The sequence below is a fragment of the Xiphophorus maculatus genome, chromosome 15 (assembly GCF_002775205.1).
Source record: "Xiphophorus maculatus strain JP 163 A chromosome 15, X_maculatus-5.0-male, whole genome shotgun sequence".
NCBI classification, from domain to species: Eukaryota; Metazoa; Chordata; class Actinopteri; order Cyprinodontiformes; family Poeciliidae; genus Xiphophorus; species Xiphophorus maculatus.
In genome coordinates, this window is record NC_036457.1 from 16,717,944 (window position 1) to 16,734,176 (window position 16,233).

The 16,233-nt window shown below is 39.4% G+C and overlaps 1 protein-coding gene across 1 annotated transcript; it reads left to right on the top strand.

Annotated features, from left to right (window-relative positions):
• The first annotated feature begins 1,158 nt into the window (after positions 1 to 1,158).
• gpcpd1 (glycerophosphocholine phosphodiesterase 1) lies at positions 1,159 to 15,375 on the top strand. The gene is made up of 20 exons (XM_023347582.1): positions 1,159 to 1,509; positions 1,813 to 1,903; positions 3,021 to 3,111; positions 3,217 to 3,301; positions 4,712 to 4,787; positions 5,506 to 5,547; positions 5,814 to 5,937; positions 6,138 to 6,381; positions 6,453 to 6,615; positions 6,703 to 6,832; positions 7,042 to 7,096; positions 7,174 to 7,266; positions 7,341 to 7,415; positions 8,834 to 8,873; positions 9,487 to 9,545; positions 9,630 to 9,695; positions 9,776 to 9,912; positions 10,084 to 10,219; positions 10,329 to 10,489; positions 14,180 to 15,375. Exons 2-20 carry the CDS (start codon positions 1,855 to 1,857, stop codon positions 14,376 to 14,378), a joined length of 2,025 nt encoding a protein of 674 aa, XP_023203350.1. The 5' UTR covers positions 1,159 to 1,509; positions 1,813 to 1,854; the 3' UTR covers positions 14,379 to 15,375.
• The last annotated feature ends 858 nt before the right edge of the window (positions 15,376 to 16,233 follow it).

Below are 16,233 nucleotides of genomic sequence, written 5' to 3' on the forward strand. Positions count from 1 at the left end.
TTAAACATTCTAAATGCCACGAGTTGCATTTTGAATTATTGTGGGTTTTGACTTGGCCATAATAACACGTGAAAATACTTTGATCCAAGCTACTCGGTGAGCTTTGACTTTGTATTTAAGTAACTTTTCTCCCCCTGTCTCAAATGTTTTGCAGCTTCTAACAGGCTGTTTTTCCGCCATAGATAGTATTTTGTGTACAAGCCAACACGGTCAGTTTGGGTCTCAGCTAACAAAAATAGTTTGTTTTATGTTCTTCTGCCTGGCCTGTTAGAATCTGTGAATGAAACTTCTATGACTTTCTTTCAATTGCATTACCATTAATAATTTTTGCAAGATATTGTGTTGGCAAAAAAACCAAAAAACTATATTTCAGATAATGATTGAAATTGTAAGCAAACTTAAGCTCTGGAAGAGAGATTATTTTACATTTATGCTGCAGTGTGTTGTATGGTGTGTAAACTTCGTCTAAACACTAGGGGGTGCTGCAGACCAAACCATGATTTTAATTTGTCCGTCTTGCCATCTGAAGTCCACACCTAAATACTGTTACGAATGCTATTAAAAGAGGATATATCGCGGAACGTTTTTGGGGAAAATGCAATATTTCTGGTTGGGAAAAATGCCCATCCTTTATAACAAAAAAGTATGTTTCTCTGTGTTACCACTATCCTGTTTGAGATACATACATATTATTGTAAAGGAACTTGAATGCATCATAGGGAAACGCCGCAGATCCGGAGCAGGGCGGTATGAACCAGTTCAAGTACGCAGCGGAAGCAACATCGAAAGTGTAGATAATGCTTTCAAAGTAAAAGTAACGTAAAAAGTAAAAATATTTCTGTTTAGTCGAATGGATTCAAAACATTACATTCATTTTATTTTATTATATTTCTTGCTAAAATTTCGTTAGATATGAGTGTGGGGGTTAATGTTTGTTTGGTTTGTGTGTCTCTGCCTCGTTTCCCGTCAATAAGAGTTGGAGGTAGGCACCGGGATAATTTCCTTCCTCTCTAGAAAAAAAAGTCTTCAATGGGCTTTGAAATTACTTTAAAATATTTATACGCCGTCTTGATAAACACAACGTTCATGTAGTGCAGAAACACATTTGTGACCATTTGGCTAGATTTTAAGTTGAAATTCATTCACCGGAAGTTTGTTGTTCGACTCGGCTCAATTGTTGAACGTAATAGATGATGTTTATCGCAAACTCCTCGAAGAAGAAGCGGTTGGTTTCGTATCTTCGCTCCAGTGCCGGGGATAAACGTGGGGGATGCAAGGTTTTGATTAGGCGTCATCATTTCCGGGGCTCAAATCTGCTCTCAGAATATCTTTATTTGTTTTCGGTTAAAGCCGTCTTGAATTGAAAGGATGATGAACTGAAACGGCGATGGCTGTGGTCGAGGCAGCTGGTCCAGACCGATGCTACTCTGCTGGATAGTAGAACCGGGGTTTGCCGCGAAGTCCCTCAACAGTGCCAAGAACCGGGCCGGAGCTTTAGGAATTAAGAAGGTAATCGATACATCCGGGTTCTTCCCCCCCTTGCAAAGCTCTCTGTAATGTATTTTTCTAGCCGTTTCTATTTTCGCCTCATTTGGTATTGTGTATAACTGTACAGTTTGGATGCGAGGTGTTTGTCTGAAGCTGTCGAAGGAGTTAAGCTGTCATGAACATAATTACTAGAAGAGCTGTTGTTTTCAGCCTGCAGTAGACACGTGGCCGGCGTTGCAACATCTCTGTCCTCTCAGAGCTCGGTGGTCTTACTGGGGAAGAAAGCCGGGGTGGTTTTACTTCAACCCTCTTCTTGTCTTGCAGCCTTTTTTGCATCGCCATTGTCTGTGTTTGCCTGTTTAAACTATGGAGACCAGCCAGGTGAACTTAACTATCAGGGGAGAGACCACTCCGGGTATGTCTGAATTTACTCTGGTATTTCAAACAGGTAAAAAAAAAAAAAATCTACATTTGAAAACCTGCAGGGTTTTTGTTGTTTTTAAAACTTCATAGCTCCAACACAATAGGGGACGAAGAGACTAAAAGGAATAATTGAGCAAAATCAACGAAAGGATACAAGGAAGGAAGAAGCAAATATTTAAGGACAGAATCCCAGGTCGTATAGGAATATTTTGAATTTTCCTTTAGTAATCTTATTTTTGAACACTCCCTGCTCCTCAACAGATCGTCTGAATAAAACCTTTTTGTTTTCTGAGAAAATGGTAATCCTGTGGGACTGGGCGATTAACTCTTTAGGTTTTTTTTTTTTTTGAAAATTTCATTTTGGGAGTGCCGTCACCACGCCTAAGGCCTATTATCTCCCTTGACAAATGTGTTTTAAAGCTTCTATTTATGTGGACTTTAAATTCAGGTCTAGTCTGTGATGTAATATTAGGGCCAGGCTAAGTCTTTTTTCTTTCTTTCTTTTTTTTTTTACATTTCTAGAATAAACTCATAATAATATCCAAGAAAAGTTATTACATTAGGAGAATGAAGTAGTAATTTTATAAGAACTCCCAACATGAAAAATAAATTAAAATGCAGGACTTTGAAATGATTGTGCAAACAAGTGTCTATTTTGAAAAAATAACTACACAGACTGAGCTGGTCGCGTCACCTCCTGATAATTCTTGAGCTTTGTTCTCCTTGAAACAACTTTTTTCTTGTAATTTTAAGACCTTTTGACTATATTGCTGTAATCAAACAACAATTCTCATATCTGTGCCCTTATACTCTGTCGTATGTCTCACAGAAGGGATGACTGAAATGTAAAGACTTTTTTTAGAGATATTTTTTGTGATTTGTAATTTCCTTTACAGAAGAGAAAAGCGAGCAAAAAATAAATAAATTAATAATTGAAATCGGATCTGGTATGAAAGAATCTGAGATATAATTTTTAAGCCATATCGCCCGACTCTGCAGTCATGAAGAACTTTTAGTACAAAGTGAGAAAGTTATATTGAGAAAGTAATAAACATAATGGCATCCATCAGCAGTCATGACAACCTGCACGTCTTTTTGCCCATTCCTAGGTGAGGTGATTGCTGTTGTCGGCAGCTGTGAGGCTCTGGGAAACTGGAGCTACCAGAAAGCTGTGACTCTACATCCTATTGGTGACGAAAGGTATGTGAAACATTACATATCACCTACATCTTGATTCACTTTGAAGTTAGTTAATAGTATGTATATTGTATTTAGCTTAACTTTGTTGTCTTGATTTAATCACAGGCACACATGGGCAGTGACGATCTCTGTACCCCGGGGGGTTGTTTCCACGTATCGCTATTTTAAGGGCTTCTTCCTGGAATCAAAGGTGAGTTCGCTTTCTTTAGAGTTTTTTTTGTTTGTTTGTTTGTTTGTTTGTTTTGTCAAGTACATGTACGCTTTTATAGTCGTCGTCATTGTGATGCTTTTCAAAAATTTTGGGGGGGAAAAAAGTAGCTGACGAGGTTTACATTTCTATGTAAACTCCATTATATTCAATTCGGTATGACTTCATGACATAATTTCTACTTTGGCAGACCATCAACAGAGATAAAGGCAATATTTTATTACTACTGTATGTCAAATGTTTTGATTGATTTGCTCAAAGTCACCACTGACTCGAAATGGATTCCTCCTGACTTGGAATGAAACGATGTAAGGTGGTAGGATTGTTGTCAAATCCTTTTATATCACACGTGGCAGTGTTGAGCCCCGAAAGCAGTTTAAACAGCAGAACACCAGCTGCACCGGAGCTGAGAGGCATTGCATTGTAAGATTAACCAAAAACCTCATCCTCCCTCTGTGTTTAATTCCACAGCAAGGCTTACAGAGCGAGATATATAACTTTCAATGTTTTGTTTTGCTCTGGTGGAAATGTACATGGCATGCTCTTTCAGAACAGCCAGTAAAGCAACTTTTAGTTGATAGAGCGTATCCACAAAGCCTCAGACGAGCCCTTTTTTTTTTTTTTTTCCCTTTTGTTGATTCCTTCTTTGTGTTGGCTGTCTGTCAGTATGCAGCTATTATCTGTAGGATTTGACAGATCAGTTGTATGAAACGCAGTGTCATGCTGGGAGCTGCCCTGTGATCTAGCCATGTGGGATGTGAAGTGAAACAGCTTGTGGTCAGTTATTTGGAAGGTCCAGCCACAGGCTGACCAGCTGCTTTGCTTTAATCTGTCATGCGGAGCCTCGCCCAGCCTTTAGCGAAAGCCTCTTTTTGCATGATCTTCACTTTTGGGTGAAGAACATGGTACTCCCCCTAGACTGGACGTAAACAAGTCGGATGCATTTGAAGATTCTTTCAGTTTCTGGTGACTTTGTCCAGCAGTACAGGAGGGTGAAGTCACTTTTTCTATACATTTATGGTTGCAGATGCATTTTCTTTTTTAAAGAACCTATAATTTTTTAACTTGTAAAACTAGTGGCTGAAAATAATATCCATATACCTGCACTATTGTTGATTAAGTACATAAAGAAAAACATAATCTGAACAAAGATTCAATGCTTGGATTTTGTACAATTTTTTACATTTTTTGGTATCCTTTCACTAACAAATCCACCTTTCAGATTTCAATCCGCAGTCTGCGCCTGATCCAGCTGGCGGGTCGGCGGCTATACGAGCTCTTAACTGCTTTCTGACTCTCTGGTCCAAAGACGTCTTTGCGACCAGCTTGAATGGTAGTTCATGTGTATCTGATTTGAAAATCCTAACATTGTACCCAACATTGGAATTGCAGAGTGCGGGTGGCCCATGTCAAGTGATAGTCAATTTGTGGGAGACCCATCATCAGCCTCGCACGATGAGCCCCACAGGTATAAACCAACAACAACAAAAATAAATTTGGTTTGGGTTGGCAAAGTCTGCTGTACTCAAACCTCTAATTCCCGATCCACTGTAGCTTAATCCACTCAGGAAGTTTGTTTTGTTTTTTTTGGTTAAAGTTTCAATGAACTGCAGTGTTTCCTCTAAAAAAAAAAATGCTCATTGTAATTCCCAGCTCTCTTGTTTTTTTTTTTTTTTTTTTACATGCTGTGTGGATGCTTTGCGAGTAAGCGCACTAATCTACAGCCACAGAAGAAACACTGCAGAGCAGCAGAATCCATGGCCTGTTATTCCAGATCTTTTTAGTTAGCCAGCCATTATGTTGGGTTTTATGCAAACAAAGCTATTTGAACATGAGCAAGATAGGAAGAGTAGCTGCCGCCACATCCACACTCTGTTCAGTGTCTATTGAGTATCATCACTGATGTGCTTTATTTGATTTTTTTTCTGTTAGTCCTACAGCATCCTCTACCCCATGCTGACTTTAAATATAGAAGTTCTTATTAACATAAATATATATATATTTTTAAGTTAGCTTTGGTGAAGTTGAGGCAACTCAAATGCAGAGCGATTGAATCTGACGTTAAGAGTTCAAAAATAAGTTGTTTCTTTTTTTTTCTGTAACTACCAAGATTGCTCTGGTTTGATGACCTCAACTGATGTGGTATTGCAAGACGCTAAAAAAAAAATTCTTTCGTTCAATTTCAGTTGCACAGCAGAACATTGACGATGGGGAATTTGGATTTCACAGTAAGTCTGCTGACTTTGATTTTTGAGTATTACAGTAAAGGGAGCTGTATACAATCAAAGGAGACACTTTTCAAGCTTGTACTACAAAACTACGTATAATCTTGCTTCAATTTTACAATTATGAACTACCTTTTGTAAGTCCAACGCAAGTACCGCCCAATGAAACTTGGGATTTTTGGTTGTTTTGTGACGAGATGAGGAAAAGCTTCGTTCACGATGGAGGAAGTCAGTGAGCTGCCTCAGTTACAGGCCGTCTCTTTGTGCAGATGGGGTGAAATGCGTTGACTCAGGATGGCTGACATGCCAGACGGACATTCGACTTCGCTTGCACTATTCCAAGAGGCCTCCGGTGTCCATCACCAAGAAGAAATTCAAGAAGTCACGCTTCAGGTGAGGATGCCACAGAGTTCAAATTTAACTTGAGTACATCATGAGATGTTTCATACAACTGACCTTTTACATAAGCCTAACAGGATGTGCATGTAGTTATATTTAAAGTAAAGCAACACTTTGTCAGGTTTTGATTTTTTTTTTTTTTTTTTGTGATTCAGAGTATGACTGTATTTTGACTGTCTTAATTTTGCATGTAGGATTAAACTTACGTTAGAGGGTGTTGAAGAGGAAGAGGAGGAAGAGGAAGAACAGGAACTCAGCCCTTCCTCTTGGCACAAGATGACCACAACTCTGGAAATCAGTTTAATCACTGCCAACGACTACAAGTCACGCCACTCTCAGCCAGAGTGCGGCTACGCCCTGGAGCCCTCTCGGTGGACCGAGTACAGCATCCACACCATGGACCCAGACAACCTGGAGCTCACTTTTGAGTTTTTTGAGGTCTTTCTGCCTCCGCGAAAAGTCATCAAAATGTGCTGTAACGCGTATAGTGATCCGGATTGTGATTACAGGAGGATCTGGGCGAGCACGTGGTCCAGGGAGACATCCATCCCGGACATGTCGGGACAGCCTGCCTCCTGTCTTCCTCGTTCTTGGAGAACGGCAATGACACAGGCGTAGTCACGCTTCCCATCATGGGCCGAAACTCCAGGCAGACGATCGGGAAAGTCAGAGGTGACGTTTCTTTGAAAGTACTTAGAATATGATGCGTATCCTGATTTTGCCGAGTCCAGCCTTGTTGACTGCAGCTTATGCCTTCAGTGGATTACCTGGTGATCCGCCCTATCCAGAAGCTGCAGTGCAACATGAGCTCCTCGTACACAAAGCACTGGAGAAAAAGAAGCACGGTGGACGTGGGTCACCGAGGAGCTGGAAGCACACGCGCTGCCAAGTGAGACCATCCGTCAATCTTTCCCGACAGCTGAAGTAGTTTTTGCAGCAAAACAATATTTCAAATCCATTCAATTTGCTACTTTTAAACGCATAATTTATGGCATGCTACAAAGTGAGGAGGAGTCTCTTTAGGATTTTCAGCAGGGTAATGTGGAAAAATCCATGAGTTCAGATGTCTTTTCAGTTGCTCCTGTTCTTATTTGACAGATACCACAAAGTCCGGGAAAACACAATTGCTTCTTTCAAAAGTGCTGCCAACCATGTAAGTCAATGAGACGAATATCTGAAGAAATCCAGCCGTTTGCAGAACATTTTGCCTCAACGTGTTTGAACGCGCAGGGTGCAGCTTTTGTGGAGTTCGACGTTCATCTCTCCAAGGATTCCGTGCCAATCGTATACCACGATCTAACATGTTGCATCTCCACCAAGAAGGTCCGTTAAACTTTTTTTTTTCCACGGTCGCGGTAGCCTGTGTGACGCTAACTGTCCTGTTTCTGACTTGGTAGAAAAATGACCAGACTCTGGAGCTCATTGAGGTCCCTGTCAAAGACCTGACATTTGATCAGCTGCAGCTATTGAAGGTAAACTCTGCTCTAGCTAGACTAGTTTGTTGAGACTGCCTGTAGTCATTGTGCCACCATCATTCTGTTTAATGTCTGGATGATTGTTGAAGTGAATTTCTGATTGAGAAGATAAATGCACTTAAAGGAGCTGTATTTAAAAACTATCTTTTTCTTGATGAACATCTGTTGTCTAACAACTTGTAGGTTTAGAGGTTATTCGAGGTTTTATTGTGATTTTAGCTCTTCCTGTGTTTGGGTAGTCGACCCAGACTGACCCTGTTCTTTAAACAATATTTGCTCAGCCTGCTGGAAGGTCACCAGACTGGGTCTGACAGAAAATCTATAGCACCCAGACGCCTTCATACAATCCTTTTGAATTCAGTTTTAGTGATTTTTCTTCAAGTAATGAAGCAGGAACCATCGACTCAACAATTATTGTCATGTTAAGATATGGTTAAGGTATTTTAAGTTGTGCTGCTTTGTGCACTGGAATTGTTTTCTTTTTTTTTTATATGCGTGTGTGTGTGTTTATCAGCTGATTTAATCATTGGTCTTATGATGATCAGGAAATGGTCAGTAGGAAGTGGTTAGGACTATTACAGTAATGTTCGATTAACAATTCTCTGTAGGTCGGCAACTAACAATTGTTTTAGTAATCGATTTATTTGATCAATTATTCTGACGATTAGTCAGATTTAAAAAAAAATATTGCTACATTCTGTAGATTTTTCATTTAACTACTTGAGCCTTTTTTTAATACAGTATTAGAAATACTTTATAAGATGCAAATAAACAAGGAAACCTAATTTTTAAAATAAGAGAATAAGCATTTTATTACCTAAAATCCAACAACATATTCCTGTAGAGCAGGGGTGTCAAACTCCAGTCCTCGAGGGCCGCTGTCCTGCAACTTTTAGATGTGCCTCTGCTGCACTACACCTGAATGGAATAATTAGGTCATTAGCAAGGCTCTGGAGAACTGATCTACACAAGGAGGAGGCAATTAAGTCATTTCATTCCAGTGTTTTGTACCTGTGGCACATCTAAAAACTGCAGGACACCGGCCCTTGAGGACTGGAGTTTGACACCCCTGCTGTAGAGTAACCTTGATAATTTGTTGCAAAGATGCACTTGCAGCTTAAAAAAAAAAAAACCTCTTCCAACATCAGCAGGTGAAAACCTCAGCCCTTTCTGCTTGACTTAACATCAACACAGCTAAGGACTGATCTAATGACTTCTTTTTTTTTGGATTATACGATCAATGGTTGATTAGAAAAAGGTGCTACATTTGAACCAGGTGGGTTATTTGATGAGTTCTGGGCAGATCAGATGACAATATCGACAGTGGAAACGGCCTCGTGGATCATTGATGACATGAGTAATATGTTGCTTCTTTCTGTAACAGTAAAACATGGATATATTTGTTTCTTGCCCAGCTGGCCCATGTCGCTGCGATGACAGGAAGTGATCACAAAGGTAAGCAGTTCCTTACCACTTTTTTTTTTTTTTTGTAACCAGAAAAGATTTGGTTAGCTTATCAACATAATGCTGTTTACATAATAGTTGGGCTGGTAGCCCTGTGTCATAGGAGGTGATTTTACTGTGCAGAGGTCAACATACGGCAACCTGAGATCTATTTTAAATTTAAATGCACCTGTGTTTGAAGACTGAATATATATATATATATATATATATATATATTTTTTTTTTTTTCACACGTTTATGGTAATCTGTTTTAGAGTAGTCTTTAATGCTACTTTCAGGATTACAGCAAAATCCATGGGCTTAAATCTGGATAAAAGATTTAGAGGAAAAATGATCGAATCTATTTCAACACCGCAATACTGACCCCATCACAAACGTCTGGAGCTTTTAGCTTGGGAAAACATTTGATTGTGCATACCTCACAAAAACGTGGTGGGGAAAAAAATCCCCCTTTGTAGTGACCCAAATTCACTTCTGGTCAAAGGCTGCTTTGTTTAAGTGGCCTTGCATCACATGGAGGTGGAACGGCCGATATTGTGAAATCGGATCAGCAGATAATTTGGACGACGTGTGAACGTTTCCCCCGTTCTGTTTGTTTCTTAAGATCTCCTGGAGGATGAGGATGAAGTCGATGAACATCAGCCGTTCCCCTCACTATCACAGGTAAGGAATGTTGTAATGATCACTTTGACCTAAAGGCAGCCCGCAGCTGAAAGTAATCACCTTTCTCCGTGCGCTTCTCCAAAGATTTTCCAAGCTGTTCCGGAAAGTGTTGGTTTTAACATTGAACTGAAATGGATCAGCCAAATGAAAGTACGTCTTTTGAACCAGACTTTGAAACAAAGTGTTATCGTTGATGTAAGCTGACGTATCTCATTGCTCTGTTCTCACAGGACGGAACGTGGGACGGGAACTTGTCGTCGTATTTCAACATGAATACCTTCCTGGACATTATTCTTACCTGTGTTCTGCAGAAGGCTGGGAAAAGGCGGATCATCTTCTCGTGTTTCGACCCAGATATCTGCACAATGTAAGTGCACAGCGTCGCCATTCGTGTTTACAGTTGAAATATTGCGTCTCGTAAGGATCACTGTAAAAGCAGAGGCACTTAAAGTATATGTTTGGGGTTTTTTTTCCCTTCAGTGGCACCTCTGAAGGACCGATTTAAAATGCTAAACTGTCCGTGTAATCTGGTTTACAGGGTGCGACTCAAGCAGAACAAGTACCCCATCCTTTTCCTGACTCAGGGCATTTCAGAAAAGTATCCCGAGCTGATGGACGTGCGCTGTCAAACGACGCAAATCGCCATCAGCTTCGCTCAAAGCGAGAACATTCTGGTGAGGGGTTTTATTCTCTGGAGGTTGTACATTCAATAATATACTGAAGGGGAAATGCAATCTTCTTATTTGGTGATTGCATTTGGACTTTGGCGTTTTGCCCTGACAGGGAATCAGCGCTCACACCGAGGAGCTGCTGAAGCACCTTAACTACATCGGCGAGGCCCGGTCCAAAGGCCTGGTGGTGTTCAGCTGGGGAGACGACAACAACGAGCATGAAAACAGAAGGAAGCTGAGGGAGCAGGGAATCGACGGGCTCATTTATGACAGGTGAGGTTAAAGTTTAACACGCAGCGTCATTTTACATGCTGCAGACTGTAAACACAGAATGCTACAGATCAGATGGTAAAGCTAATCTTATATAGTGAGTTATTCACAGTTATTACAACTTATTTGAAACACTATCTGTCAATTATTTAGGATTCTTGCTTCCCTTCAGCTGCTGTGTCTAAAAACTGAGGTACACTGGAGTTTATTTAAAACGGGCACATCAAATGTTTATGCCATGCACTCTTAAACGGCATCTAGAGGATGAGTTAATGCTCTCTGTTTAATAGTGCATGAGTTGTTTTCCCCAAGTCTGTCACATCTGACGATAGCAGATGTTTTTGTTTTGCTTTGTTTTTTTTGTTAAAAGTCCCAATAGCACTTAGCTAATTCAGCACAGTTGCCTTTCTGTGCTGATACAAAAAAAAAGGTTTTTTTGACACTTCAAACAGCCACTTGACACGTACATTGTGTCTACTGGTTGTTATGGAGACAAAGTTTACCCCAAGATGATGCTTCTGCAGTTTTCATTCCTTTATACCAATTAGAAGTTCTTAGAAAATTATAGATGATAAAAATAATCTTCAGTTACATTTATTGTTAGGATTTTTTTTTTTTTTTTAGGTGTACCAAAGTTTGTGCCACCAATGATTTTTTTTTGTTAAAAATAATTTATGAACACGGACTTTCCTCTCGCCCCACTGAATACTCAACAAAATATGGGGAAAATAAATGTTTCTGACTATTAATCTGTGATTATCTGGTTTCTTATATTACAGATAACCAGTTTCAGTTATATTTGTTGAACTCAGTCATTATCCTGCAATGCTCCATCATAAAATAATTCCTTTACTACATGTTGACGATTAGCAAAGATCACAGTTTGTTTATTGTTTTTATGAAGATAAGATTCAGATGGTGAGTCACTGCTGTGTTGGCGTGAGTTGTTGAGATCACCGTCTCCACCCAGGAACGATGAGTTCAAGAAAGAACTCCACACGGCTCCAACTCTGCCAGATTGCAAAGTTATTCTATGTAGCACGACAGCACAGGAAAAATTATATGCATAGTTTGTCAGACCAGCCATGAACGCTTTTCCAGTAGGTATTCCTTGATATAAGCTGTTATTTGAACATTTATACTTTATTTCCAATGTTAAACACCTTACAAATGTATGCACTTTTCCAAAATCAAGTAATGAACCTTTTCCCATTTAGTTGGTAGTTATAGATTTTTCTTTACGTAATTAGATTTTACTGTTATACTAATAGATTACTCTCATATTCATAAAGCCACTTTATATGCTACGGGCTGCTCCCAATGTTTCAAATTTCCCATTTAAAAAAAAAAAAATCCAGAATCGCTTGAGTAGCAAAGCGTCCTGTGCCACATTTATTTTTTTTAAATGTAGGTTAAGAAAAATCCTGTTGCTAAGCAGCCAACATCCAAGTGGCTGCTCCCATTCATCCTGGTTTATGCAAGCAGGGTTGTTCATTAGCTTCTTTTTCAGGGATTACATAACTATGTAATCCATTGGCAGTGTTTTGGATCATTTGGCACCTGTTTGTCTCTTTGAGTGAAAGACTTGATTGTTTATTGAGCAGTTATAGCGTGAAGTGAACGAACACGATGTGCCAGGACTGTTATGTAAAGTATCTGAGTTGAACAGATTCCTCTGCCTCTGGGGAGAACTGCATCATCAGCAGAGCCCGCTCGCTAGACAGTTTTACTTCTCTGTATCTCTCGTGCTGTGACATTTGCTCTATATTTATGTCTGCACTTTGGCCCAGACGTTTGCAGACCTTTGCAAAAAAAACAAAGGGAATTGTAGGAACCGGCACGTTTTCATGTGTTACAGCAAAAAAAAAAAAAACGTCTCTTACGTCGTTGTGATAACTGTGCCTCTTTTTTTTACAGAATTTGTGAAAGCTTGCTGCCATATTTTGACTCAAGTTCTCCAGATTCCTGTAATGTTTCTCTGGTTCCTCTGTTTTTGTTTTGTTTTTTTTTAATTTACTCACGTTGCTCCGCTTCTCTTCGGTCGCCCGTCCTACATGCTACCCGAGTGAATCCTGCTCACCGAATGTTGCCGCAGCACAGCAGTGTTTCTTGACAATGATACATGAGGCGGTTGACTTATCGTATTTCTTAAGGCCTTTGAAGATTATATATCTGAAAAACTCTTCTTCACAGTCTGAAAAACAAGTGTTGTCTGTATCAAAGACAACACCTGTGTTGTCTTTGATTGGTCAGCTGCCATGGTTATCATTTTGAGCTTTTGTGTTTCTTTTTTTTTTTAATAATCACAAGGACCCTTCCTGTTACTGTCACATCTGCTTGAGAATGCTTTTAAGTTCGCCCGTTTTTATTCTCGCTGCCGTTTGTCATGATTTTTCAGTTTGGATTTGTATCTAAAAGTGGCACAGAGAGCGAATGGCTTTTTATTTGCATGAGACTAAAGATTCTGAATGACGGAGTGCTGCTTGTAATCGGATTTGCAGAAAGCAGACTTGCACAAGCATTGGTGCAGCAAACTATTTGTGCTAACTTGCAACTGGTCAAGCTGGCTTGATCCAAAAGCATTTATTTCTCGCATGAAATGCGACCTCTGGAAAGTCGATTTGATGTCGGAGCGTATGGTTTATGTTGGCGAAAATGTTCCAAAGCAGTTGGGTGATCTGCCTGTACTCGTTTCAAAAACGGTTTGAGTTCTCGAAATTAGGCATCAGCCGGTTACGGGTTTGAAGTTAAACCAATGCTGGACTCAAACAGTGGAGCGGAGCACCGCTGGTGTAGATTAATGCAGTGCCAACTACATCTTAAATCACTGAATCTTATGCTTATTCATTACTTTGGCTTAAATCTGTAACAAAACCAAATTGACAAATGTTGGAGTTGTGATGAATTGATTAGATCATTCTGAGCTGTTCCTTATTTTCAAATATTTGTGTTAATTCCATGAAATTGCTGTACTTTTGTGCAAGATTGTTATACCATGACAACCTCATACCGGCCCATGCCCTACTTTGAACTAAGTGGTGATTTCACTGGAATCTCTGGACTGTCTGCTCTTGTTTGTTGAGCTTTTTCACTCTTTAATGGAGCAATAACCATCTATAATAGGCGTGCCTTAACTTGCAGGGGTTTTTGTTTTTTTTTCCTTGTTAGTCAAACGTTGATTCCCTCAGATGCATCTGCAGGACTTTATCTGCTTAATAGCAGGTTGTAAAAAAGCTAATCAACCAAAAAAAACACAGACGTAAGATTGCACTTAGCCCAAAGCAAACCTACTAATCCCGGAATGCTATTAAAGGTTGTCATTCATTCCTGCAGGCAGAACAGCAACCAGTGCAATCATTCACCTGTTTTAACTCGACTCTGCATGAGAAATGATGGATGATTTACAATCAGTTTTTGCAGAAAATATAAGACGATTGTCAAACTGGCCAGCTTGCCTTTTTATATAGTTATTAAATCTGCCTAGCAACAGTGTAGATTCACAAGTTGCAAATTTCACCAATACTTAGATGAATGTATGTATAACAACAGTATTGTGTTTTCCTAATAATCTAAAGCGAAACTATTTTATGTAGCACAACATATTCATGAGGATTTTCTTAGGCTCTGGATGTCGGGAATGATTGGGAATCGATCCTAACTCCGCAATTGTTTCCTTTTCTTCCCCCTTTCCAGCATCTGTGATGCTCAAGGAGAGCAGCCAAACATCTTCCAGGTAGAAGAGCAGCACTCCCTGCAAGAGGTCATTACAGAGGAGACCCTAAAGAGCTCTGCCTGTTCCTGTTACTCCATTCCCTGCTCCGCCGTGCCGTGCGTCGCCCCCGAGATCCACCACGGAAGTGTGGAGTCCGATTCCGGGCTCAGCTCCTCATAGAAACCCAACCACATCGTCTTTGCACATGTCCGTTGAGAAATGACCAAAATGTGATTGGTTGATAAAAATGAACCTTGGCGTTTGCTCAAAAAAAAAAACACATCACAATTGTTGGCCAGATTTATTCTTCTGTTTTTACGGCCCTGGAGATAAACGGAGCCACGTTTGGAAATTTAGCCCAAAAAAAACGTCAACAGTCCATGCAGGTGTACAAGTTTGTGGTGGATCGAAGTGAAATATGATGCAGATGAGACTTTACATGCTGAAAGATTTTCTTTTTTGCTATTTACGGGCACGGAGCCGTCATCGTTTGAGCAATAGAATAAAAAAATGTGACAATGTGTTTTTAGAAATCAGTGGAGTGACAGGTCGCATTAGCATTCTGCAAACAGTGCTGGTTGCCAATATTTAATACCCATTTTTTTACTTCTAGTGGAGCAACTTGATGCACTTTAAAAAACCACCGTAGGAATAATTAAATTCCTCTTAATAAAGTGTGATTGAAATCACTTGTTCCACCTTTTTCAGTGACTTTAAGCTTCTGTTGACTTCAGTTATTATTATTCTGCATTGCACATTGTATATGCTGTATGATTTCGCTTCACATTTACTTGAGGTAAGCAGATGAATGTTTTGCAACAGTGCACATGTAAACCACAGCCTTACGGGGGATTTTTTGGCATGAGCAATCTGTCTCTTTGTCATTTCAAATAGACTTGTGTAAAAAAAAAAAAAAAAAAAAAATAGAAGTTTGGATCGTCATTCCCACTTCCTGGTGAATCTGTTTCACTTCTGCACCGATATTCTCTGCTTGGGCTTACACAACTTTGTAATATGTTTTGTACAGTACCCGTCTTATCCACCTCATCTCTAATCTACAGTGTGAAGACTGCCAAATGCTTTCCTTGAATGTATATGTACTTGAATATGGATGAATAACTGAGCCATGTGTACAATACTAACACATGGAATGTAAATAAACTCGCACATTTCCTCATTTCTGGTCTCCCTGCTGATTCAGCCCATCTTGTCCTCGCGCTAAACGTGCGAATTGCAAACGCAAAGCTAGAGCCAGCATGTTTGTTTTGTGCATGTACAGTTTTTAAAGTGGTTTAATTTAAGCAATATATGTCTGCAGGTGTTTTTGCAAGACTTTCAGTCGCTCTTTTTACAATTTCTTTACACTGAAAATGTAATCCCTTCAAGCATCGGGTGTTTTAAAACCAGACTTGGGCTGCATAATTCATTGTGCAATCAAAAACTGAATGTTGAATGCACTTAACCACATACCAGACACTGCTGACACTACACTTTCTAAAAAACTCCCAATAACAATGAGACATAACTTGAGTTACATTTCTGTTCTGTGTTGCACCTTTCAATATTTTCAGGTTCTTTAAAGATTTCAGAGATGCTGCATAAGGAGCTACCCAAGTCCAAAATATTCTCTAATGTAATTTTTTTTTTTTTTCACAAATCCCCATCTTCAGCCAAGATCTTGATTAAAAACCTATTTCCCTCTTGAAAATGAGATCTAGATCTCAATGGGCTTTTACCTGGTTAAATAAAGGAAATTAAAAAAAACTGAACTACCCATTTGGCCAGCATCAACCTATTTTCCTTTTCAGATCTCTTTATTCTTGAATTCTTAATCATTTCCATCATTGTCTCATTCTGTTATTTCATGTTTGAGTTCTATCTCTTCTTATTGATCTTTCTGTCCTTCCCTTGGGTCCTTAATTTTTTACTTTCTTAATTTCTTCTTTTCCATTTATTCTCTTCCTTGCTTTCTGTTAATCTTCCCTGTTTAACTTGTTTCTAGTTTCTGGTGTTTTTTTTTTCTGTTTTCTAAACC

Coding starts and splice junctions, on each gene's coding strand:
- gpcpd1 (XM_023347582.1), top strand. CDS start 1,855: ATGGAGACCAGCCAGGTGAACTTAACTATCAGGGGAGAGACCACTCCG. Junction 1,904..3,020: donor CAGGGGAGAGACCACTCCGG/GTATGTCTGAAT, acceptor GCCCATTCCTAG/GTGAGGTGATTGCTGTTGTC. Junction 3,302..4,711: donor GCTTCTTCCTGGAATCAAAG/GTGAGTTCGCTT, acceptor TTGGAATTGCAG/AGTGCGGGTGGCCCATGTCA.